The sequence below is a fragment of the Miniopterus schreibersii genome (assembly GCF_964146895.1).
Source record: "Miniopterus schreibersii genome assembly, chromosome: 3".
In the NCBI taxonomy this organism is placed as follows: Eukaryota; Metazoa; Chordata; class Mammalia; order Chiroptera; family Miniopteridae; genus Miniopterus; species Miniopterus schreibersii.
The window spans coordinates 32,849,063-32,876,324 of NC_138103.1; the positions used below are offsets into that span (position 1 = coordinate 32,849,063).

General features: G+C 43.9%; 1 protein-coding gene across 1 annotated transcript in view; it reads right to left on the reverse strand.

Moving 5' to 3' along the window:
* Positions 1-27,262, reverse strand: part of MEGF10 (multiple EGF like domains 10) — a 155,520-nt gene continuing 128,258 nt past the window's right edge. Inside the window, exons 14-25 of the mRNA XM_081131156.1 lie at positions 21,705-21,851; positions 20,379-20,513; positions 19,726-19,854; positions 18,224-18,352; positions 16,000-16,128; positions 13,605-13,733; positions 11,221-11,457; positions 10,060-10,187; positions 8,566-8,689; positions 4,166-4,210; positions 2,608-2,814; positions 1-1,336 (exon numbers count right to left, since the gene is read on the reverse strand). Of these exons, the coding sequence (XP_080987282.1) occupies positions 1,161-1,336; positions 2,608-2,814; positions 4,166-4,210; positions 8,566-8,689; positions 10,060-10,187; positions 11,221-11,457; positions 13,605-13,733; positions 16,000-16,128; positions 18,224-18,352; positions 19,726-19,854; positions 20,379-20,513; positions 21,705-21,851 (1,715 nt within the window). The 3' untranslated portion in view covers positions 1-1,160. The remainder of the gene's footprint in view (positions 1,337-2,607; positions 2,815-4,165; positions 4,211-8,565; positions 8,690-10,059; positions 10,188-11,220; positions 11,458-13,604; positions 13,734-15,999; positions 16,129-18,223; positions 18,353-19,725; positions 19,855-20,378; positions 20,514-21,704; positions 21,852-27,262) is intronic.

Genomic DNA, 27,262 nt, shown 5'->3' on the forward strand with positions numbered 1-27,262 from the left:
AACATATAATATTTTTTCATTAACAGTTCAAACACTACAAAACATAGAATATACAACTTAAAAATGAAAATACAAATTAAAGAAAAATGGGATACATGTCATATTAGCAATGCAAAAGACCAGCTTAAGCATAGTTTCTCTAAATCAACAATTAATAAAAGGAAAGTGCCCTTTTCTCAAATACGCACAAAAATATTTCAGTCACTTCTAGGGAAAAATTAATAAAAACTTTCTGCTAATTCTATATTACAGCGTGTATTACTAATGGTTTACAAAACTTAAGTGTCTTCTTACACTTAAAATTTACAACCTTTTCCAATCATTATACACTCATTCAATCCAGTCTGTCAAAAATAAAATTATTTCATTTCCATATTTAGGAAATAATTACTGATATGTTACGGATCTCAAGTGGCAAATGTGTACGATGGGGACAGTGATCAGAATAATGTCATGGATCTAGTGGGCCAACGGGTCAAACAGAGAGAAAAATCACCTCTGTCTGGCACATACTGATTCCTGTAATAATTCTAGTATTTCTAAAATAATTCTAAGTGTACATTTCTTCTAAAAAAGTCTAAAGTTTTCATATTTAAGTTTCCTATCCACTTCTAGGGTTTGTTCTTCAGTCTATCCTGTTATGCCACTTGGCAGAATGGTTCTTCCTGGGTTCAGAATATTCCTACAATTCTGAGTCCAGCTGAAAAAAACCCACCCAAATCAGGACTCAATAATATGCCCCTTTTCTTCCACATGTTTAGTGATTCACACTAAATTTATGGCAAACTGCACAATCCTACGTACAGCTCTATGATGCAAGTGAGAAAGAAAATACTTAAACCTTGGGTTTTCAAGCACTCATACCAATGTCCACTGCAACCCTCGTATCTGAAGGAGTTCTGCAAGTTCACGTGCGTCGCCAAGACTTTACAGTAAGTCACGCTTCAGGGGAGCAGTTCGAAAACTAACAAGAATGGAAAATGACACTGATACCTCCCTTCTGAGCCACCGGTACCAAGGGGCCTACGGTCAGTGAGCCTCAGCGTTGAGCTTTCTGCCTACCGAGTAGATTAACATTCACACAGGCGGCAAACTTGAGGATGGGGAACCGGATGCAGTTCTGGAAAGGGTGCCAGCGGCTCCCGAGTGGTCCTTTGGTGTCATTCACTGCTGCTGCTGCTGCCACCATCCTCTCGCGTGGGGGAAGACGAGCTGTCTCGGACTGGCAGCAGGTCGTAATGGCAAGGGATGTGACTGTTCTTTGGAAGGTCATATGGGTCCTGGGTGAGATGCCCGTTATTGCTGAATATTCCTTGGACAACACTCACTGTAGGTTCTGTGACAACCAGGGACATGTCAATTTATCAGCAATGAAAAAAAAATTTAATAAATCAAATGTGGCATTTTTTGCCAATATCAAACACGCAGGAGGAGATTTCTTATAAAAATATAAGAAAATATTATTTTTAGAAACAAAGGATCCATTTATAATCACAGAGGTGGCTACTCTGTGGTTGGCAGACCCACCGATGCCCACAAATGGTGTTCAGGACAAACGGATGACTGTATGGTTGGGATGGAGACATCAAGGGGATATATAGAATTCCTGGATATGAATCACTGCCTGAAAAACCCTGGAGATAATCTAGTGCAAATCCCTTACTCTACGGGTAAGAAGACTGAGGTCCTTAGAGGTTAACTCAATTCATGGAAACGTAAGTTGACAATGTTAAGACTCAGGCTCTCATTTGAGTTCCACTCTTACAGTAGTGAGCTTATGGGACAATTCAAAGGGGACTTATTACTGAACTTTCTATAACAATTTAGTTCCCTATGCCTTCCATTTAAAAAAAGTTGTCTTAATACTTTTAAAATAGTAATATATCTTGAGTGACATGTCTATAGCATAAAATGAATTCCTAGCCACTAGATTAAATTAGTCACTTCATTTATAAGTAGTAGAGAATTTTTTAAAGTTTAAATCATGAATACAGATACAGAGATAGAGAGGAAGAAAAATTAAATTATATAGTCCTGTTATCTAGCCACTGATAGCTCTGATATGTTTTAACTTTCCCCAAATCGTACTTGCAAGGGGCAATCAAAATATCTCCAGTTTTAAATTGAATTCTTATTAATTTGTATCAGAGTCACATCTTAGACTCTTACTGATATATTAGACAAATTTAAAAGTAAAATGTTTCAATCTGCTAAAAGCATTATATTAATATAATGAATGCAACCAGGAATTGGAACCACCTGTTTAATTTAGTGGAACCATTTCGGCTCAGTCGACATATTAGCTAATATGATACACGTACTATTCCGCATGCAGACTAAAATATTCACCATGGCTACAAAACCAAAGACGGACGACCAGGTGGGAGACAAGGAAAACTTCCTTTAAATTTTCTAAGTGGTGTTTCCCTGAATAATTTATTTGACACCAATTAATAGGATCCCTGTAAACATAGCTTACATTTAAAATATGGGCCATTTTTAAAATAAGGTTTCCATGAAATGTTATTTATTCTAAAAGACTATGGAACTGTGTGTTTTTTAAAAAAATTTCCATACTAGGTTCTTTCTCTGGTTAGGAGAACTTACCAACTTCATAGACATTCTTGTTGGCTGAAGAGGAGTTATTGATCTCTGCATAGGGGGAGTCCCTCCGCGCTGGTGACTTCATCTCCACGTAGCCACACTCTGAGTTTTTGGGCATAAGTACAGGCGGGTCCTTAATAGTGGCATATGGGTTTTCAGAACTGCTTAGGGAGCAGTTACTTGAATTATATTCAGAATTCTTTCCCAAGTCTGTGAAGAGAGATGGTGGAAAAAAGAAAATGCTATTCCATGAACAATGTTATCTTTTGCAATTACAGTCTACATTCAATATTATTTTGTATTAGTTTCAGGTGTATTGAATAGCATTGTTGTTTTTTTCTTGGTGAAAATTTACTGGGGCAGTTTTTAACAAAAATTATTTTTATTTTAAAGGTGGGGGGGAGGAAGAGAGAGAGAAACACTGATGTTGCCTCTCGCATACGTCCTGACCAAAGATCAAACCTGCAACCTACGCATGTGCCCTCACTGGGAATCAAACCTCACACCTTTTGGTGTATGGGATGACACTCCAACCAACTGAGCCACCTGGCCAGGGCTGGGCAGTTTTTCTTTGCAGCTAGGTTTTTGAATTATATACACTGAAAATAATACTAAACATTTATTTGCTTATTTTGGAGAGAATCTGCTATAAAATTACTATAAGATATATAAAAACTATGAAGTAATTTTAGCTCTTCTCTAAGGTGAGTACCAATATAAACACAATGGATTTGATTTCATTTTGATTATCACACTCAAATAAAATTAATTCCATTCTATTTTACTAAGAATCTTCAAATTCTCAAAGGCTTCAATCGAGAAACCATCTGCTGAGGGACCCAAGAGCACAAGAAGGTTCTACTATCATGGTGAGCAAGGCATGTGCACTGTGAGGATTCCTTGTAAAACCTCAGGACTGGGCACCTGAAGTTATTACTCAGGTTCTTCCTGCAGAGCCGGCCTCAGTGAACATGTAACCATGCTGACTCTTCCTATTTTCCCTGCTACTTCCTTTTCTCCACCCATAAGCCATATTTCTTTTGAAGGAAATATGAGTGTTACCCCAGCAAAATGGAACCTTTGTCCCCCAGACTTCTGCTCTAACTCGATCCACCTATGGCCACTGCCTCGATGTCAGTTAAAGGTGTTTGTGTGTTTGCTCGAAAAACCACACTAACAAGTCCACATTTTCCCTACACTGCCACTCTTGTTTGTGTAGCAAATTATTTCCGTCTCTGAGATATATATATATATATGTGTATATATACGTATATACATATATATTTATTTAAATATATCTTTATTGACTTCAGAGAGAGGAAAGGAGAGGGAGAGAGAGAGGTAGAAACATCAATGATGAGAGAGTCATTGATCGGCTGCCTCCTGCACGCCACTGACTGGGGATCAAGCCTGCAACCCGGGCATGTGCCCTGACCGGGAATCAAACCGCGATCTCCTAGATCCTAGGTCAACACTCAACCGCTGAGCCATGCCCGGCCGGCTATATATTTTTTAAATGTGATTTTGATAAATGAATTTCTTCCTCAAATTCATACCATACCTTTCAAGGATTTTCCCATATAACTTCTGTCAAGTCCAAAAGCACCTGTGGTAAAGGAAGGAAAAAAACACCCAGTGAGAACTGAAAGCAAGAGAAAGCCCATCTAGTATTTCAAGGTCTTGGAGGAAGATGGTTGGGGCACCTGCTTCCTTCCCACTGCAGGAGGCCACCAAGGCTGCTGCTTTTCAAACCTTTACACCAGATCTCTCATGCCAGATATCCCTAGTGCTTAGAATTAAAAATACACACATGCCATCCTGATCATTCCCCTGCTCATTTACAGTGACTCTAGAAAGGGTGGATCAATACAGGGTAGAAACTGGGGCACAGATGAATCAGTACATGATTCAAGGCTGCACAGAGGAAAGAACACAACCAGGACTACAACTGAGATGAGGGACTTAAATTTCATCACTTGTTAGCCACATGACTTTGGGCAAGATGTTCAACTCTCTGAGTGTCAATTCCCTTATCTCTAAAATGAGGAAAACAAACCTGCCTTCCAAGCCTCACAGGGCGGTGGTGATCACTAAGCGAAATAGCGCATAGGCTTGGTAAACTCCGAAGTGCCATATAAATGAATGGTGTTTCAATTATTGTAACACTTACTGTGTCTCAGCTCAGTTTGTCTGTAAGCATTACAAGGCCTTTTTAATTATCTTTGAAAGGAATGGATGGACTTAGGTTAAAAACAGAGAGTAAGTATGAGAACTGACCCCCTACCACTGTGCCTGTGTTTCTCAGAGTGACATTAAACTCAAGTTCTTTTTTTTTTTAAAATATATCTTTATTGATTTCAGAAAGAGGAAGGGGGAGGGAGAGAGAGAGACAGAAACATCAATGATGAGAGAGTCACTGATCAGCTGCCTCCTGCATGCCCCCGACTGGGGATCTAGCCTGCAACCCGGGCATGTGCCCTGACCAGGAATCGAACCACGATCTCCTGGATCCTCTCGGCTCAACCGCCGAGCCACGCCCGGCCGGGCTAAACCCAAGTCCTGATGGTGATGTCCCATGGGGGCACACATTTGTGGAGAAAGAGGGAGAATCCCCTAAGGGGAGAGGGTGGGTCTAATACCAATCTTTGTGGGACAGGAACTGGGAATGTTTTCCTCTCAGGCACACTTTCTTGGGTCTGGGTTGTGAAGTCCAGCCAAGCTCCCAGTTGGTGGGAAAGACACTAAATTATAGAGGAAGGCAGGACAAAAAGATGTGTCTAGAAGAATTAACCTGACCGAAGAGAGGTCTGGCCTTTCCCCTTGGTTCCTGGGAAGTGATCTCTACGTCCTTGGAATGTCCTGCCCAGTAAGAGTGTTTTTGTTTAACTGGGGGCCTAGGGCTACACTGGACAGTCTAACAAAGTAATTTATGGGAGGGGGGTTGGGCCACTTGGTATCAGTTCAACCTCCATACGGGCTAGAGACTAAAGGTCAACCACCTGGGCAGTAAGCCAAGACTACTTGAGCAAGCCCCCATAAAAACCCTGGACTCCAAGGCTGAGGTGAGCTTCCCTGCTTGGCAATGTGTGTATTGCCACACATTGTTGCCAGAGAAGGTCAGCACCTGCCATGATTCCATTGGGAAAGGACAACTGGAAGTTTCGTGCTTTGAACTTTCCTTAACTCTGTCCCATATTTCTTTCCTTGGCTGATTTCAGTCTGTATCCTTTTGTTGTGATAAACTGTAACCATGAGTATAACAACATTCGGTGAGTTCTGTGAGTCTTTCCAGTAAATTATTGATCCTGAGGGTGGTCTTGAGGATTGCCAGATGTGGTAAAGGGACCCCAGGAAGATGGGCAAGAGCTGTGGCCTCTGAGAGTCCCTATCAAGGAACTCTGTCTATGTTACTCTATGCCAAATTCCCTTAGTCATTTCCAAACGGTATCAAAGTCTTGTTAAATGTACATCTTGGCTTTAGCTTGCAATGAGCCTTCCCCAAGGGGTTAGCAGCATGGGGTGGATAGTAAATTAGAGAGCAAGAGTTGGGGCTGTGAGACCAAATACCCCTGCCAGATTCTCTTTACTGCCTTAAAAATCAGGGTGCAGGTAGGTTTCCCCATAAACTCCCATATGTCCCAATCCCCAGACAGGTGCTTTCAAATGTGCTCAGTTTAATCTAATTCATACAATGAGCCAGAACACGATCATTATCCCTACTTTACAACTGAACAAATTAATCTTGAGAGGGTGCTCGACCCAGTGTCATATAAAAGAACCAGGAATTGATCTCAGGGCTCTTGTGCCAACTTCAGGGCTCTTTCAGACAACATCACCACAACGTTCCCATCATTTAAACACCTACGCACTCCATCATCGACAATGTGCCTCACTCTGTTCTTCGTAAGAGAAGATTCTTCTGAACAACAACTTTAAAAGGACATGAAATGCAGAATTATAAACTCTGGACCATAAGAAGATTTTATGCCCCTTGGGTCTCGCTGAGACAGAAGGCAGAGGTTTATTTGTGATCATTGAGATGACTGTGTGTTCTGGAATCAGAACAAACTACAGTAGGTGAAGGTGGAGCCAGACGGCTTTTCCCTCGGGAGTACTTGGTGGCATTTTACTGAATATCATTTGCGTACTTCTTTGAACTTAATTATTCATGTAATTTAGGCTTTTTAAAAACCTCCCTAATGTTAAATAATCTCACCAATAAGTGTGTTGAAAATAAGTATACTGTGAGTACATATACCTTATAAATAATTTTACTGTATGTGTGTAGAAATATACATCCCATTGATAATACTGGTGTAGAGTGCAGATAAAAGAATTTATATTAATTTTCCTTCTTAAACATTTGCATTTCTGTAGTGAGAGGGGATTTCAGAGCCCACAGGGATTGGTTCCTACACCTGGCCCAAGTGACTGAACATATAGGGTGTTCACAGAAAGATCAGAGGAGGAGCAGTCAGAAGCCCAACTGTGAGGCCTAGCTTTACCCCTTTCCTTCCCTGAAATCTTGGACAGGACAGTTAACCTCTCTGTGTCTCCCAGTTTTTCCCTCTATAAAACAATATTCATGGAAGGGCCCATTCAGTAGGTAGGGGTGCCAGATTTAGCAAATAAAAACATAGAGTTGAATTTAAGTTAAGTTGAATTTCAGAGAAACAACAAATAGTTTTTAGTATAAGTATGCCCCATATATTTAGGATATATTTATATTAAAAATATTTGTTGCTTATTTGAAATTCAAATTTAACTGGGCTTCATGGCAACCTTACCACTAAATAAATACACGTGAAAGGGTTTGATAAGCATAAGGTAACCATACACACATTAGTTACTATCCCATCAAGCTCATCCTTGAAAATAAGGAGCATGCACTTGGAAAGAGCACCACCTACTCAATGGGGTATCACAGCAGGTCTTTACGTGCAGTCCAGGGTCCTCACCCCCTTTGCAGGAGGGCTGCATGATCTAAACTTTTCTCATAATCATACAACAACCCTGGTCGCCTTTTTCACTCTCATTCTCTCTCAAGTGTATGGTGGAGTTTTCCAGGAACTATACCAAGTGTGAAGTCACTACTGTCTGAATGCAGAAGCAGAATGAAAATCCAGCTGTCCTTTATGAAGCCAGATGTTAAAGAGATTGACAAAAGTGTTAAGGAGTGCCACTTTTCTCACTATGTTTTGGAAAATGTAGTAATTTTCCACAAAATTCATCTTATGTTATGAGATGAGGTTATGATGATAAATAAATAACTATTTTAAATGTTCTCAGTTTTAATTAGTAACATGGTAAAATATCAGTAGATATAACCCACATCAACAGAAGTTCTTTGGGGTCATTGATAACTTTTAAGAGTGTGTGAAAGGGTCCTGATTCCAAAACACTTGAGAACCACTGACTTATATTCCTGTTGGTATCTCCATTTCCTCACCTAACAGGGGAAGGGGCCTCAAGTATGGGTGCCTCATATTAAAGAGAACAAAGGGGAGCCCATAACCTGGTACCCAGCTGATTAAGTTTAACCCCAGGTCTGCCACTTAGTAGGGTTTGAGACTTTGCACAAGTTACCTAACCGTTTTAAGCCTCAGTTTCTTAACTGTAACATGGAGATGATGATGGTAGTGATAGTACCCACGTATCAGAGTGCTTCTTAGGAGAATTAAGTAAGTTACTATAGAAAGTGTTAGAATGTAAGCTACAAGAAGGTAGAGATCTTTTTCTCATTTGATCATTCCTGGCACATAGTAGAAACTCAATTAATGTTAAATAAACAGGGCACTTGGGACAGTAATAAGCCCCATGTGGGGGTTGGGTAGAAGTCTATTAGTTTGTCTTTCCATGCATGTTTCTAATAGATCACTTTGGCACAGACAAAGATCTGTGACTATCTGAGGTGACCATACGGTGAAGGTGCTGCTGAGGACAGGAGCTGGGAGAACGTACCGAGCTCGTTGAGGTAGCCACCGTGTTTCCAGTCCGCGGGCAGTGTGCCTGTGCAGTCCACCACCGGGCCCCTCTTCCCAGGATTCACATTTTTTAGATTCACAAACAGCTGATTGTTTTTTGACTGTTAAAATATAAACAACAAAAGACGTAAAAAGAGAATACCGTGTGGCAAAGCACTATGCTACTGATCTAGGGGAAGCAAGCCCATGGCATGTATCAGGGACTGGTCCTTAGATGAGGCTGGGCGGAGGGGCCGAGGTGACCGTGTACGACCTGGTGGGACATCGAGGGCAGCAGGAGTATGTGTCCCTTGGCCTCAACTGTTCCCTCCACTGCCTCGGCTTCTTCTTGTCATGTTGTTACTCTGTACCAATCAGACCTTATTTGGGGTTACATACATGGAACTTTGAATTGAAAAATGAAATTCCTGGTCGGGGCTCTCCCACCAAACACTGTATGATCCTGCATGAGTCACAGTGACTCTTAGCGGTGCTCTGAGCTATAAATATGAGGATAAGGCCATCTGCTTTGCCTCCCTCCCTGAATGTGGATGAGAGAAAATGGAATGATGAATATCAACGTCTCTGGAGAATGTGAAGTGCTATTTAACTATGAGGCGCTATAATTAAAACCCCACTGCATGAAGTTAATTGCGACCGGACTAATTTTATTAGCTTGGTTTTCTTCTGAGAGAGAGCTGGGATTAGACAGTGGACTTTGGAAATATAATTCGGGTACATCTGGAAGGGAGACATGTTTGGGATTCCGGAGCTTTGTGGGGGGGACCTGGGGTGAGCTCGATAGCACTACCGGGGCAGCTCAGGGTTCCAGACAGCCCCGGGCCTCCAACCTCTCCGTGCATCTACAAAGTGGGGATCATAACCACTCCTGATCCATAGGATTGGTGTGAAGATTAAATGGATCTGTATTTGTTAAGTAGTTAGAAATGTCTGGTGCATTGTTCCTGTTTGATCATTTTTGACCTACGGAAATGCGATTTCATGTGGTTCGACCTAAATAAATATATATTACTGTTGTTATGAAAGTATAAGTGGCCAGGAAAGGGCACTAGGAGACAGGTGGTCAGAAAAGACAAACTTGGCAATTTTAGCCAGGATTGAGTCTGCTATTGTTCTGCTACAAGACATTATTTTAAAACCTCAGGCAATACGAGGAACGTTTTTCCAAAGAGGTGCAATGGAAACAGCACAAACTGTAGAGACAGAAAGACCTTGACTCACATCGCAGCTGCCTCGCCCGCTGGCTGGGGAGCTATGTCTGGAAGTGACTTAAATTCCCCATGACTCAGGTTTTTTGTCATTAGACTGGAGATCCTAATACACGCTTACAGGGCTGTTTAGAGGAATCAATGAGACAATAGCTCTAAAAAAAGCACCGGGAAGAGCATCTGGCAAACAGCAGCCCTCCATACCCGCTTGTTCCTTCCTCTCTCCCCTTCTGCCTTCAGCCACCCGAGCCTTTGCCTCTCACCTTAGCGATGGTCATCCTGTCCCTGTTGTTGACGTGCGGGGACGCGGCACACTGGGTGAGCGTGTGGTAGCTGGGGTTGGTGAAGTAGTGGCTGTTGGCATTCCCGCCGCTGCCGTGAGGAAGGGTTTCTGCAAGAGGGGAAGGAAACGGGTGAGATGCAGGCTCCCCAAACCCCGGGTGCGAAAAGGGCAGAGAAAGGAAGAAACCCAGTGTCTGGACGGCCTCCCCCCTGCCCCGCACACTCAGCGAAGCTGCCAGGAGCTGCGGGGCCCCGACTTCCCACCTGCCTCCTGGAACAGTGCGCAGAGACCCACAGATCGCCCTGCTCATCGCTCGGGGCTTGTACGAGCTGGGAAGGCCCCTCTTGGAAGCAATTTCTGCCGTTGTTTCCTCTCTTTTTAAACGCTTGAGTTCTTGACACAATATTCTGTCCTACGTTATTCTGTACGGCTACTAATGCACCCCCTGCCCCAGGCAGTGTGCTTATAAACATGGGACACCCCTGAAATCCTTCAGTAATTGTCCCCAAATTAATATTTGTTTCAAAATTCCTCAGTTTAAGTGGTTACTTCTTCTGATGACTGAGACTGTCACTTAAAAATTTATGGGGATTTGTGACAGAAAGGAAGATTTAAGAGTGTTCTTAAACAAATGCCCTGGTTCTTGCTACAACCAAAAAACTGTTTCTCCTGTAACTCGGTTGCCAGGCAGTCAATGATTTGTGTGGGCTCTGGGACAGGCTGGAAGGAACTGTGGAAAAACCTAAGACCAGAGACAGAAGACGTGGTCCTTACCCCTGGTCCGGTCCATGACCTCGGTACAGTTACAGCCACCCCCTCCCTCTCTCCTCCCTGTCCCCAAATAGGACAAAAACTTGGGCCTGGCTACGCAGTAAAGCTTTTTCCAGGTTGAAATTCCCAAATTCTAAAGCAATCACATAATACATCTAATTAAAAAACCCTCACAGGGGACAACAGTGGTGACGTTACTACTTTGGACACATAGAACACATCTCTAACAACGGACCTTCTCCAAACATAAAATGCCCCCGAGGCTAACTGCCGGTCACAATGGACAGCACAGCCAAACACCCAGTTTCAAAGAACCAGGTGAGAAAACCTAACTTTTCCCAGCGCGCAGGGCCCCCAGGGCCTCCCGTACCCGAAACGGTGTAGTCGGCGTTGAGGATCCTCACGGCGGGGGTGTAGGTGACAGCGGGCATGCTCGACTCCTTCCCCTTCTGTTTGTGCCGGTAAATGATGAAGAGCGCCAGGAGGAAGAGGACCACCAGCACCAAGATGACGATGCCCGCGATGGCCCCGATCTGGTAGGAGTCGGCGGGCAGGGCTGTGCTGGTTCTGCTCAGGCTGTTCAGGTTCCCAACTATTATGACACCGGCTAGAACACGGAGGAAAGGAGACCGGGGTGAGGGTGACTGCGGGGGAAATGTTTGCTCTCTAGTTACAAAACTCCCCTGCCGTGCTAAGACCTGGGTATTTGCAGCTCATGAGAGGTTAATTTGGAAACAAAGTGGGAAGGAAAAATGAACGTTCCTTATTTTTGGATGTTGTTGGCTTGTCTGTGCCCAGACAAAGGCTGCTCTAAGGCTGGACAAAGGGGCAGGAGGTCCCAAACCCCAAGGTTCAACAGTAGGATTTGGGAGCTTCTCACATTTGTCAGATTAAACACTTCGACAATTAATTGAGTAATACCTCATCCGATTACTATTATGCTTTTATTTATTATACAGTATTAAGCTGAGGAAGTGTTAGTTCCTAAATGTTTCAACTAACTTAATTTTATGTCTATCTTTTGCATTTTTAATAGTAATTGTCCCTCCGAGCAAGAATAACTCCATTTTAAATCTAGTCCAAGATCAGGATCTGCCTGATCCTTATTTTAATGGGCCTTCGCCTCAGAAGATACTGTTCTACCCAGTTACTTTCTATGATAGAAAGGTCTGCCCCAATAATACCTCATAACATCTCCCTGAAACCTTACTCATAATTCAAAATTCAGTTTTCCACAGTTCTTCCTCTTGTCTCATCAAGTGAAGACACGAAAGGTACGGGTTAAGAGTCAAGAAACCTGGAATCTAAAAGAATTGATCCAGATAGTCTGACCTTTCCCCTAAGCTCTCTGGTTGTAGATTCATCTGAAAACGAGGAAACTGGCCTCCAGGAAGGTGCCTCCAGCTCAAATGTCCCTACATGCTAGACCTTCTGATAAGACAGTCTGCCCCGAAACAGAGCACCAAGGCCGGTGTAGCGTGATTATAATGCATCTGCAACAACGATGTGATTGTGGAACATAACATCCTGTTGTTAGGACAGTCAACCATAAATCATGAGCATGGAAACGTTATTGCAGGAAGGAGAATGAAATGAGCACTTACATAAGCTAGAGCGCAGGATGACTCACCTACACTACTGTATGAATTCTAAAGCCTCATCCCCCTTGCGTTTATTTTTATTATACTTATTACCTACTGAAGGACACCGTGTGCAGTGGGAACTCTCTGGAGGCCACGCTGCAGAAGCATAGGGAGCACTTTCTCAAAGGCCCCATCCATCCCAGAATCAGACCGGCCAAATGGACTGTGCATAGGAGAAGTACCCCCAGGGGATTACGGTACACACCCTAGTTAAAAACCACGGGCACGAGTTTCTTCACAAGCTAAATATATGCCTACCATAGGACCCAATTACTCCACTCCTACTAAGTTACTCAAGAGAAATGAAAGCATATGCCCATATAAAAACCCGATACACTATTGTACACAGAAGCTTTACCTGTAGGAGCCAAAAACTGGAAACAATCTAAATGTCCATCAGCATGTGAATGGCAAAGAAATTATGGTACATTCCATGCAATGGACTGCTACTCAGCAATAAAAAGAACTGAACCATTGACACGCACTACAATATGGTTTAATTTTAAAATAATCATGCCGAGTAAACAAAATCAGGCAAAAAGTGTACCATACGATTCCATTTATATGAAATTCTAAAAACTGCACTAATCTGTAGCGGCAGAAAGTAGATCAGTGAGTGCTTGGGGCAGTGATGGCGGGGGGGATATGAAGAAACTTTTGGAAGTGATGGATATATTCATGATTTACTGTGGTGATGGTTTCATGGATGTGTACATGTCAGATTTTATCAAATTGTACACTCTGTGTTATTGTATATATATTCCATATATGTATTGCTTTTTATAGGTTAATCACACCTCAGTGAGGCTGAAAACAATTGTAGGCACAGTGGAAAGTACACGAGCTTTGGAAAAGCTGATGTCAAAGCCCTGACATATTTTATAGTAGCTGTATGACCTTAGGCAAGTTACTCAACCTCTCTGAGCTTTAGTTTTTTCATCTGTAGGTCAGTGACAATAAGGCATCCATCTGGCAACTAAATAACTAGCCAGCTATGCCTCGCAGAGTCCCGGTGAGGATTGCATCAGATAACACAGGGGAAGACATTTAATGTTGGGTGGTAGGTGGTTGTCGCACAATATGAGGTAGTTCTATTCACTAGCACCCTTACCTTGATCACACCGTGCCCCCTTCCATCCTGGGCTGCAGTAACAGGTGCCAGTGATGTGGTCACAGGTGGAGTTGTTCAGACAGTCACATATCTGGCGACAGCCGTAGCCGTATGTTCCTGCAGGGCACTCTGAGAAGGAAATCAAAGTCCAGGTCAGCCGTGGGAATCTGAGGCAAGGCTGTCTCTTACTGTATGACCCTGTGTGTCCGGGGGCCAGCTCTTTCAGGGGATCCCTGTTCAGGTAGACTTGTACCGCCCAAAGTGCCCTAGAGCTGGCAGCGTTCCCTGAATCATGGTGTGGCTCACAGGCCAGGCGACCCAGGACGAGACTGAGCCCCTCAGCACAGCTCCTGACACTTTCAGCTTCTATGTACCCACCTCCCAGAGGGGTGTGTACAGAGTCTGTGGAACTGCAATGGAACTGACGAAGATCATCACTAAGGACAATCTGAGATGACTCCACCAGACAAAACTATGGGATGGAAGGGGACCAGATTAAAAAGTATAAACTAGAGATGCTTCCTTGAGAAGAAGTATATCTTACTACAGGCTCAGGGGTCCTCCCAATGGCACATTCTGACTTGGACTGGCTGGCAGAAGGGGGAGAGGAAGGGGGCAAGTTTACTAATTTTCTAGGTAAGCACTTCACTTACCATAGAACGGCTCGAAATGTGGACTTGCAGGTGGAAGGCTGATAGACTGAGACAGGGGGATCCTTACGGTGTAGTCTTACTAAGTTTGGGCATGAATTTCAAAGAATAGCACAGGCATGTTAAATCTAAAACTCGTCATGACAAAACAGTGATGTTTTTTGTACAGTGAGCAGCAGGGGGCACTGTGCTATCATCATCAGAGTTCTCTGTCCAACGCAGGGTTTCTGTTTACAAATGAGCCCTGGGAAAGTTTAATTTGTTGTTCAGAATTATCATGGAAGCATTTAAGCGGCTTTTATTTAGTAAGTCTGGTTACAGTCTGCCATTCAAGCGAAAGTCAGTTTAGAGCTTATTCTGGTTTCTATACATATACAGGGGTGGGCAAAAGGAGGATTACAGTGGTTTGCATTAAAAAACAACAATAATTAATAAATAATTATATAAGAATAAACTGTGTTTCACGTGTTTATAATTGTAAACCAACTTTTGCCCACCCCTATATGTATGTGCACGTATGTTTACACATTTGTATACGTACACACAATATTCATATATACAAAGGGGTGTGCAGGAAACTCTGTGATTCAGTATCTGGCTCGTGATTAAATGAACTAGCAGAGCAAAGCTAAAATCGGGTGCTCTCTGTCCAGGCTGCTTCTTGGATGTCACTCTTGCTATATTTGCTGGCAGGAGGATATGCACACATATTCCAGGGTTTAGCACATGTTATGGGGCCGCCCAGCGGTGCTGTGAGGTGCTGGTGGGGAGGTGGGAGAGTGGCGCTTTATTGCCAGAGTCCTGCTATGCCCATCAGTCCTTCCAGGCCACATGGCTCCTGCAGCCTTGTAATCTTTGCCTCATTCTTCACCAGTGTACCCTCTGGTGAGCAGGAAATTTCCTGCTCCTTTCCCTGCCATTACAGTTAGAAAGCAAGCCCCATACTGTTCTAAGCCCTTATTTATTACTCTTGAATAGCGAAGGTAACAGAGGAAAATAATAATAAACTAATTTGAAACACTCAGTCTATGACTGAATGTTCCCGTAACCCTGTGAGCAGATGCATAGCTAGTGCAGTGGAAACGGAAAACCAAGGATGGGTAATTCCAATGGAGCATATTCTCCCAGGATGGGGTTTTTAGAACAAAATTTTAAGGCAATATATTGTCTTGAAAGTTAGGACTAAGGTGAGAAGTTGTTAGTAGAAACAGTATAAAAGTACGTTCTAAATGAGGTTGTAAAAACGGCGGCCGTGTCTGCACGGACTCGCTCGCTCACCCACAGTGGGCTGGCCCTGGGCACCCAGCCCTCTGCCTCCTGCACACCCAGCCTGGCCCACCGAGTGCACTCTCTCTCCGTGAGAGACCTGGGCTCTGCCTTCGCCGTAGAGAAAGCTTCACGGGCTCTTTTAAAGCTCTGAGCATCCACATTCCAAAAATAAGGAGGAGTGGAAGAGGGAGCCAGGATGAACAGATGGAAAACTTGAATTCTGTCTTCGGTCTTGTAGCCACACCCCCTCCACCCAGGGCACTGAGCAATTACTCAGAAGAAGAATTTTGAGGGAAAAGACAGCAAAGATCCCAAGGTGGCCAGGTCTTTGAAGGGAAGTCAACCGTGCTGGTGTCCAGCCATCAGCTCCAACAACTCGCAAGTTGCAAGTTCTGCCTTCATATCTTCAGGTATCTAAGAAAAGTGATTCTGGGGGCAGGGGAGACCATCTAGAGATGTCATGCGGTCATACTCACTCTGTTCACAGTGCTTGCCCATGAACCCTGTGCGGCAGGTACACTGCCCGGAGATGTGGTCGCAGTCGGCTCCATTTTGGCACTGGCAAATCAATGCACAGTCTTTTCCATAAAACCCCAGGGGACATCCTGTGCAAGGAAGAACGACAGCAAGGGTCAAGGGGCTGCTGAGGAGAAGCACAGCCCCTGCCTCCAACATTTTAAAACACCTTGAGCCAACAGAGGGAGAATAGACAGTAATACACGTGTCAGATTGTCAAAAAGCCTTCTCTGAAGTCTCAAGAAGGGGTCTTGTAAGGAAGCTGAAATTCACAGGCAGGAGGCAGAACAGTTCCATACCTGGCAGCTGAACCATTACTGGTGCCCTGGAGGCGAGACTGGTGTCTTCTAACAAGGCATACTCAACCCCGAAGAGGTCTGGGCCATTCCCTGCCATTCTTTCACTCAACGACTAGAATCCTGGACTCCACTTCCCTGGACTGAAACCAGTACTTTATATAAAAGTGACCTGCATGCTTTCACTTTGGGTACAGAATGTCTCTGATTCTGATGCTAGTCCTGTCCACTGTATCTGTTAATTAGATAATAAGGTGTGTGGTAGACGCTGAACTTAAGAAACCTGCACTTCACAGGTGCTTTATAGCAAAGCAATGTGCCTTCCCAGTGAGGCACAATTTTCAGGACCCAGGCCACCGGGACCCTTGAGCTGAGGACCTGCACAAGCCCTGCTGGCTTTCATGGGCCAGCAGCTGTCCTGTAAGAGTTTCAGGGCTCTGTGGCATGAAGAAAACTTCAACACCGGCTGGTTCCGCGGCTGTTTCCAAGCATCATATGTCCCTTTTATTTTTCCCTTTTCTTATAGGGAGGTTTAATGAAAGCTCAGCTTTCAGGACACAGAGGCCAGGCTGCATCGAAACACACCATGGCCACTGTACTTATTTAGCACCTACTCTGTGCCAGATTCTTCTCACATCCTCACTGATTCCTTAGAGTAGCCCAGAAACACGGGGATGGATAACCCCGCCCTACACGTGGGAGCCAAGCCCTGAGCGCCCTGAGTCACACAGCCAGCAAATGGCGGGGTGGCAGGGCGACCATACAAAATGCAGCGAGTCTGGCTCTAGCCCCCATGCTCCTCCCACTGGATTGGGATACTTCCATTTAAAAAGTGCCTCTGACTGGAGCAGGTCCTAATTTTGGAATTATCATTAAAAACTTATAACTACTTTTCCCTAAGGAGCTCAAAAAACATTATATGTTTATATGCAATCTTGGCAGAATATGCTTGGGACAAACCTCCTCCTTGCCAATTCTCCCTTTCACATCATGGCTCGAGGTCTGTATCCCTATCTAGAAAGTTCCAAAAGGCTTGCTCTCTAATTAGTATTGAACAAGAATTGCCTAATTTCTGACTGATCTTTCCTCCTCCATTCATTTCTATGATTTAAAATTATATATTAGTATTAATGATAATCATAATACATTCCTTCCTGTCTTTTCTCCTTCATTCCATTAAAGGCAAGAGGGTAGAGAATAGTCTTTTTCCCCCAATGGTGCCGAGCTGGGGAGTACTTTGCACATTATAACCTATGACACTCATGACCTCATCGAAGAAGAAATGGTTTTAATACACTATGGAATATAAAATGGAAAAAGAACTAGTGGTTCCTAAAGCATAAGCCCAGACTGGCACTCACCATGTGGAAAGTTGTTAGAAATGTGCATTCTCAGGTCCCCGCCCAGACCTACTGAATCAAACACTCCGGGCGTGGGACCAGCTAACTGAGCCATCGGGTGATTCGGAAGCTTGCTCAAGTTCGAGAGCCACTGAAATTAGTTTCCTCCAAGCACACACTAATCAGACAGAGGCTACGGTCTCCACTTCCTTCCTAGTCACTGTCACTTATCCTAGCCTGGTGCTGCTAGAATACACGACAGGGAGCTTAGCCACAGAAATAGGGTCTTGTTAAGGAAGAAATGAGAAAGAAACTGCCCGCAACAGCATAGAGCACTGCTCCGCTGCACTGCCCTGATGACACAGACAGGAAACCTGAACGTGGCAGCTCTTAACCAGTTATAGGTCACTGGTAGACTGGAATGCCAGGAAAGCCAGAGGGGCTGAGCTCGCGTGTGCACAGGGAAAGGCTGTGTCTTCCTTGGCGTGCCCCTATCCCCCCCCCCCCCCCCCCCCCCCCGCGGTGGCTTTGGAAGGCTGGCTGCTTACGCTGCGTGCAGTAGAGCCCCGTCCAGCCGGGGGTGCACTTGCATTCCCCGTCGTAGGCGCTGCAGAAGGCCCCATTGTGGCAGTTGCACGTGTGGATGCAGTTCGGGCCCCAGTGGGCGGGCGGACAAGCTGAAAGCACAGCATGGAGAGCTGTCAGAGCTCTGAGGCCAGCCCAGCAGAGAGATCCGCCCTCCCTCCACACCTCCCTGCCCTGGAGAGGTTAGCAGTGTGCACCAGGGCTGAGAAAGCACGCAGCTCCGGATCTGAGGCCCAGATGGCAAGGCTGACTGCGAGGGCAACCATCACCGCTGGCGTGCATTCGCTCAGACTGCAGTGTGAGGCGAACATCACCTCAAGTGCACGCACAGATTTAGTTATTTAACAAATGCACATACAGCACCCCTGTGCCCAGCACTGTTCAGGGAACAAAGGAGATAGCAGAGAACAAGAAAATGTCCAGGTTACACTCTGGAAGCTTCTATTTTAGCAGGGAAGGCAGGCGAACCAGGCAGCCAACCCAAAAACCAATGGCGAGTAAGTACTATAAAAAAAAAAGACAGGTTAGGGATGGCCTCTCTGAGGAGAGGCTGTTTGAGCAGAGATCAGGTAGAAAAAATGATGTGACTTGAGAGAAGGGACTCAAGGTCATGTAATTCATGTCTTTGATCTTGAAAACTGGCACTTGTCAGCCAATTCCAGAGTTTCCACTAGAGGCTTGTTTTAAATGTCAAGGCTCTCAGTTGTATCTAAGAATTGGTTTATTTATAAAACCTCTCACTTAGAAAAAGCAGAAAATAATAAAACTAAACATTCCATTATTTTAAAGTCAATCTAAGATAGATTATTTAAACTCTTTGATTTGAAAAAACTAAACTAAACTAAATCTTAGGGGGTCACTGACCATTGAAGGACCATCAGAACCTGTGAAATAGTAAAGTTACGGGGTAAAATGATTAGATTTACAAAAAAAACCCCAAAAACCATTTCATTCCTACTAATGCTTAAAGAACATAACTGCTTAAAAGGAAGACCATCTATAATTTCTATATGGTTACCCAGTATGGAATATGGCCCAATAAAGACAATAAATAAATAATCTGAAGTAATTTTTAAAAATAAAAATGTCTCCCATAATTGTGTGACCATTTTTTTCCCCAAGAGCAAGGGAAAAATAATATCTGACACTTGAGGTCTGGACTGAACCTTAGAATAGATTTCCTGAGTGCATGACCCCCATTTTACAGATGAAGAATCACTGAAAACTAAATAAGCAAAAATGCTATTTATTTAGATTCTTTTCAAGGCATTATTTAGATTTAAATATAGGACCATTGCACAGAGCTCTTAATGGGGGAAACAAATCCATTTAAAAATTAAAATAATATATCTTATAATTATTCATATATTTTGCTTGATAATATAACCACCCATACTTCAACCCTCAACAACTTGAAAACAAACAAATTAAAATGGTTGATCAGTTATTCTCAGACAAGACTTACGTTGAGAGCAGTCACTGCCAATCCATCCTGGGTAACATTGACAAGATCTGTCAATGGGGTTACAGGTTCCATTGTTGGTACAGGTACAAATACCTGCACAGTTTTTCCCAAATCTGCCACTGGGACACACTGTGAATAAGTTACAGGTCAGCAACTCATCCTCACGTCTCGTCTCACAGAACCCTAGACTCTTGGGACAGGAAACAACTTGAAAGGCCAACCACCCAGCTGCCCATTTAGTAGCTGCCTCCACTTAACAGCCTCCCTTATCCTGAATGGGCTCATTTTTGTAAGCACATGAAGCCACACACCCTCATTAAGGCATCACAAGCCAGGAGACATCATTACATTCCTAGAAATCTGACTTCATAACTTTTTGCTCAGGAAGCCAACATCCTTCCTCACATTGATTTTTCAAGGGAGGCTGTTTCCAATTAAAACTGAAGAGTAGCACCGCTCAGGGAATAAAGAGGTTTTGCTGGAATGGCAAGCCAGCTTCTCCAAAGCTCAAAGTCATATTTACCAAAGCTGCAAACACAGCATTACCAGGGACATCGATAGCTGGTAGCTGTAGACACATCCTTGGGGAAGCCCGAGGACAGACTGCATGGGGCTCGCTCATCACCAGGTGTCTCCCCAAACCTGTGCCTCACCTTCATTGCAGAGGGCTCCCGTGAAGCCGGGTAAGCAGTCACACAGGCCGGTGATGTGGTGGCAGGGCCCACTGCTGTGCACACACTGCGGGCATGTCTGGCTGCAGCGATGCCCATAAAAACCAGGGGAACAGACTGAAAACAGGATGGAAATCGACAGTTATCTTTCCTGAGATATGTTTCTTTCCTTTTCTATATCGAGACCTACGAAGCCACACACCCTTAAGTTTTGAGTAAAACAAAAATTTTTAATGATATGGAGAATTTTCCAAGTATAAAATAACCACCACTAAAAAAACCAAGGGTATTCTTTAATAATAATAAAAAAGGCCACTAAATTCTGAATTGCCTGAGGGCAGGCAAATGACCTAGTCTTTATTTTCCCATTTATGGCTCCAATTAGCTTGAGGTTTGCCAAAGAGCTAGAGGCTTTAAGAAATAAATGAAGGAAGGAAATAAAATTCTAAATTCTAACAAGGCACAAATAAATAACTCTCAAGCCACGTGCTGACCCTTCATTCTTTAGAGTCACTGCTGGCAATAAATGGATCTATAGTCAGAATTCAAAGACAGTTCCTCCCCAGCACGATCCAGGTTAATGGTTGTGGTTGAAAAGCGAGGAAGAAGAACGCTGCACAATTAGGTTCCTCCCAAGACAGTATTTGGATTTAAACATAGGACAACTGCATAGAGTTTCGAATGAAAAAAGTAATTAAAAAGCTAGAATAATGTATCTTATAGCTACTTGTATATCCCTTTCTTGAGAACATTTACATGAAGATTTAGTAAAATCTTATGAATCATTTCCTAACTTAAAATTTCCATTGACCAATGTCAACAGCCCCCATTTTTTAACTCAGCAATTCTATTTCCCCCATAGTACTGACTTTAAGATGGACTAGCAGGATGCATGATTTGCCTCAAGGTTTGGCTGATGTTGACTTCCAGTAATTGAAATAAGGCCAATGCCAAAATTGCTGAATAAAATATTTACAGGTCAATGGATTTCTGGAGCACCATTTGCAGGATTTAAGGCAGGATCAAGAAACATATCCCGATGATGATGCCAATGAGGCAATGAAATCATTACTGGGGGAAATGGCTAAAGCCCCATCTGTTAGGTCAGTCCTGAAGGTTGGAAGGAATAAAACTCGGGACATGCTATTAAGGACAGCTCTGCAAAGGACAAGGTGACCTATTACACTTCTTTCTGCCCTCGGCTGCAGCAGACATCACTGTGACCTGAGAGGAGGGACAGAGGTAATAATTCTACACACGGTGCCCCGAGAAGGAGAGACCGGAGCTGCCACCTAAGGACACACTTACTTCTCTGGCACGTGGTTCCTCGGAACCCTGGTGCGCACTCACAGATGCCGTCGTCGGGGGAGCACGAAGCCCCGTTTTTACAGTAGCAGGGCAGGGAGCAGTTGGGACCCCAGCGTCCCTCGGCACACACGCTGTCACAGTGGACACCTGGAACGAGGCACACGGGCGAGGCTGAGCAAGAGGCAGGGCGGGTGGACCCTCTCAGAGGCAAGGACTAAGGTCTTGGTATCAGAGCTGATGAACCCCCACAGCGAGGCGTGGAGACGGCATGAGGTTTAAAATCCACTTACACACATCCATGTGCCATCACACTTTGTGGGATCACGTGTCATCCTAACTTTAAAATAATCCAGGACTATTTTCTATGGTCATAAAAGAGAAGGTGTAAAACACCTTTGTTGCACTGATTTTCTTCTTTAGGTGGAGAGAACAAAGGGGAAGCCCAAAGGCTCTATTAAAAGCAACATTTATCAAAACTATTGCATCACTTAGCTCTCAGTGACTCCCTCCCTCCCCCTCCATTCTTCATTTTTACAGAGAAGTGGGTGAAGTGTAAAAAAATAAGGAGAAATCAAAGGTGGTTAAATTGTTTTACATAAAGAACCCCCCACCCCCAAGCAACCAAATAAACACAATCTTAAACTATTTTGATGATACCTTGTGCAGCACAGAAATCAATGCCACCAAATTCCTCGTTAAAAATTTAATCTGACTTTGGGCAGCTAAAGGCAGAATGTCACAACTGATGTTATTTGTAGACATTGTCTAAGTTATTGATTCTTATCAAACTATGTAGGTGTTTAACTCTCACTCTGGAAACAGGGAAACTTCAGAGTCAGTCATGAATGAACAAAATGCCTAGAGGAAACACAAAGAAAAACCCAAGTTGCAAAAATAAAACAATAAACCTGAGTTTTACTGGAGGTCAGTGGAAGTGTCCTTTGTAAGTGTGTATTTGAAATACGACAGGGGCTTCTTTCTTGTACATCTGAGTTCTTCACAACTCAAAGAAACGATCTTTGCACTGAGGGGGAAACGGGAATGAGTTGTAATTCGTAGTGAACTGGCGACGGCTGGCCTTAGACCAAGTGCAAACACAACGAGAGCAAGCGCGCACACGCCTGAGGAGTCCAGAAGCCACCGGCACCAAGGAAGCTGGGAAGGCGATGCTGGTACTGCAGGTTCCTTCTCGATTGATCAGGAGAAAAATGACCCTGGCCCTTAGAACAGACGCAACCCCAAACCAGAACGTGAACACCGCTGACTGGTACACGGCCACTTCTAGCAAAACACATCTCCGCTCTTGACTGTCCTGTCTCCTTTCCTTCGGAAAGTCTCCCATGTGGTAAAGGAGGCCCGAAAGCACACAGACCTCACTGTGCCCGGATTGAGGCATCAACGGCCTAGTACTTTAGCTTGGACTGCAGGTGGAAAGAAGGCGATCAGGCCTGCTGTAAGTTGGTTAGGGCGTGCGAGTTCCCCCACGAGTAAGAAATGGAATTCTGGCCTACTATGATTTTTTTTTTGAGTTCACAAATATATGATTTTTTTTTTTAATCAAATCTGTTTTGAAAAGCTGAGATGGACTTGCAACCTCTACACTCCCCAAATGTGATTCATCAGCCACAGACTCTTATCTGTGTTGTGACTCACATCGATATCAGGCAGAAGCATCAAATGGATAGCGGAGTAAGTCACTTCTAAGGAAGCTGCGAAACTACACGGTGGTTTGTGACTACGAAGGAAGTACCAGCAAAGGTAATCCGCTACAGGCTTCACTCTGCTCAAGTTCAGTTCCTGAGCACTGACTGTGAACCGGACTCCTGTTTACCAGCAGCTGAAAGAGGGACACCTGCTTCACAGACAGTCAGGCACCCTGGAGCCACCCAGGCAAATCCCAGTTGGGATTTTGGAGAAGTGGAGGCTGAATAATTACTTTGTCAATCTGAAATCATCCTGAAAATTAGTCCTGATTTTTGGCACTTATTTTTTTGTGTGGGGTGGGAGCTTGGGGAAATGGGCGAGTTAGCTATTTATAGTGATTTAGTTTATCAGCTGCTTTCCAGTCTCTCCTTCACGTTACACTCAATCAATGCAGTTAAGAGGGAGCGGAGCACACACCTTAGGTCAAAAAGTATATGCTGCTGTTTGCCATTACAGATTATCATGATTTATATGGGAATTAGCACATTCTCAATCAGAGCATGCGAAGAAAAATGACTCTCGGGCAGGCTGACAAGTGTGAATAAGTGATCTTTTATTTCATATCCGAGTCCCCTTCCCTAACAGGTTTGTTCAGCTGATTAGCACAGCCATCAGTCATAATCAACTTTATCGGGGTAATTTTCACATATGTAACAAGGCCCTCGATATAGTAAGGAGATCCATTGCAAAGATAAGCTCATTTCACATGATTTACCCATCATTTCACTTCCAGACAATCACAGGGAATTCCAGAAATCATCTATCAAGTCTTCTGTCTCCAATCATATACACTATACACATATTTCAACAGAACCAAGTTTCCTTTTAAATAACTTTTATGACTGCAATGAAGTGTTTCCTTGGAAAGTAAACTATAACAATTCTATTACCAACTCCCCCTAAAAATTCAATCATTTTCTTTTTCTCTATCATCAGTAAACATGAGTCATCATCTTATAGATATTAATGCCTAAACTGAAGACAAATATAAAGTATATCTCAGTTGGGGGGCAACTCCAGGGAAAAGTGTGAAGCTGTCTTCTTTTCCTGACATTTTCTCCTATTGCTACTCCTGCCCTGCAGGCCTCTGGTATCCTCTTGCTATCTTTCCCTTCATTTAATAGTCAGGAAAGGATAAGATACATTTATTATTGCTGAGGTGTTACTTTCTCTAGAGTATATTAATATTTTAAGAGAATATACATGTTAAGAGCCTACGAAATAAATCTCTAAGTGTGAAATTTCAGGCAATGAGACTCACAGAGGGGATACCAGGGTCAGTGCTACTAATGTGGCCTCTATGGAAGGCACAGGGTGAAACTTTCTCTGGGATAGGAAACTGTAAGTCTGCTGTAACCTTTTTTTTTGGCCGTGTGTGTGTGTGTGTGTGTGTGTGTTTCATTCCTGAATGATTTCCACTGATCTCATCCTAGTCTTTGCCAACTTCCCTAGAGTCCTACAAGACATCTTTTTATTTCCTTGTTTGTCAAAGACAGAAGAGAGAGTTCAACTCAATAAACATTCACGGGGTCTGGCAGCTGCTGGCTGGCTGGTGAGAGGTGCTCTAAGAACGACCTCTAAATCCAGAGTGGTAATGGCCCAGGACAGGCACACCCAGCTCCGCCCGGGGACCACGGTGGGAGAAGGAGGGAGTTTGTGAAGGTGGAAGAGGGTTCCAAGCTAAAGGAAAGTTGGGTGCAAGGCTCAGAGGCCCAAAGACGTATGTGTCTAATCCTTCAGGAACCGCACATCGGGGATGGGTGGAGTGGGGGTGAGGACAGCCCGAGAGTCATTAGGGCAGCCAGGCATGGTCATGTCAAGCAGGGCCAAGAGTGCCAGAGGGCCATACTGTGGAGTGTGAGCTTCCCCCTGGTGCTGGAACCACACAGAAACTTCATTTCTTTAATATGATCTTTTCTCCTTTCTTTCCCTTTGATTCAAACTAGCCTCATCCAGCACCCGGACTCGCCACCTCCCTCTCCCTTGCAGGCCCACTCCCTTCATCATAAAGCCCTCAGGACAATGAGGTTCTGGTCGCATCAAATAATCTTAGGAACAAAGCCTTGGATCTGCTGACCACAGAGACAGAGTTTTAGTCAAACTAGAGAGAATATCTAAGCCTCAGTTGTGTTTCAAGACCAGACCCAGAAAAACTGAATGGAACTCACCAATCACAGTCTTGTGAAACCAGACAGAGGGACACCGTGGCTGACATCAGGACCAGAGGCAATGATGAACTACCTGAGCTACCCTAGCATTGACCAAGCAGTAGAGACCATGATCCTAACTCCATCATGATGAATGATTTTCCCCCTATACAATCCATCCCCTAGAAGCCACTGGGGACCTGGGTCTTAGAGCAATGGCTCACCTGTGACTCCAGTTTGGTGCCATTTCTTTAAATAATAAACCTTTACTTTCTTTGCTGCAAACCCCTGTTTGCGTTTGACTGGGCTTTGATGCGTGCAGGAGTTTGGTAAGAGTGCTAACAGGAACCAAATGGACAATTAAGGAGGAGATGTGCATAATTAAACTTGTGTTTTGTAGGAGGGCAGAAGATGCTCTGAAGATGAGCCTGGAAGAAAGAGGACCTGTCATATGGCTGTTTTGGATTATCCAGTTTTAAAAAGAAAAAGATAAAAATGACAAGGTCTTAAACTAAAGTAATGGCAGTTGGGATGCAGGGGAAGAGGAATTTCAGAGAAATAGAGGAAAGAACACAGAAGAAAGATCCAACCCCTACCCACACTCCACCTAGGGTAATGAATGAATTCTGGCAGTTCCATGAAGGAGAGATGGTGCCTGTTTTTGTTCACTATAGTGTCCAGCACGTGCAAGGGGTCAAATATTTGTTGAATGAATCAATAAGCCCTGTTCCTTTTTTGATGTGATATTCCAGACCATTTTCCTACAGGATGGAGCAACCACATGATTCTTTCCTTCCCTGAAGAAGTGATGAGAAGTGCACGGAAGCCGGGAAGCCCGGCATATTTATATTTTGTGCACCTCAAATGGTGACATTCCCAGCAAAGGGGGTAGAAATGTCTGCCTTGCTCATTTTTGAGAAGATAAACTTTCATGAGCTCAAGTCTGGGTTTTTTTTTAATGTTCGCCCGGATTATAAAGCAAAGAAGAATCATAGGACTTCTTGAGGAAATTCTTGTGGAATGTTTCCCGAAGTGCAGATAAAGGCTCTAATGGGAGCTACTTTGGGAAACAACTTCCTAAACTCAGGGGGTATCTTTAAATGTGCAGGAATCCCTGGCTCAATGGAAGCCTTTTTCCCTGATAAATGTTCTAATGCTGATAAGGGGATGTGTGAGGGACTGTTTTGCCAGGCCCGAGGACAAAGAGCTCTTTGATAGCCTCGGCAAGTTGCTAGGCAATGGCTGAATGATCGCGATAAACTTCAGCTAAGCGGCTCTAAAGAAATGTTCGTGCCCTTAATGCCTGATGCAGTGGCCAGCGGCCTCAGTGGGAAATCAGCATTCGCCAGGCATCTGTGATTCCATGAAAGCGGCAAACCAATCATCTGGGGTGTTGTTACTCCCCCCTCGCCGGGATGGCACCCAAACTCCTTGTCTTGCTTAATTGTTTATATTCCTTACGCCGGTACTGCAATATTTGGGGCGTCTGTGAATGAAGAAATTTGATGTCCTGTTTCTGAGCAACAAGCTGTTAAACATACTATTAGAGCCAAGAGAGGCATTTGTTAATAATAATTGGGCTTGGTGGTTATAAGAGAAAGGAGCTCCAGTATTTAGTCTTAACACTTTTTCTGCCTTTCTAATCTCCTGGCCAAAGAAGCGGTGGCACACTGGAGTGCAGGAAGTTACTGACGTGCCCACCTCTCC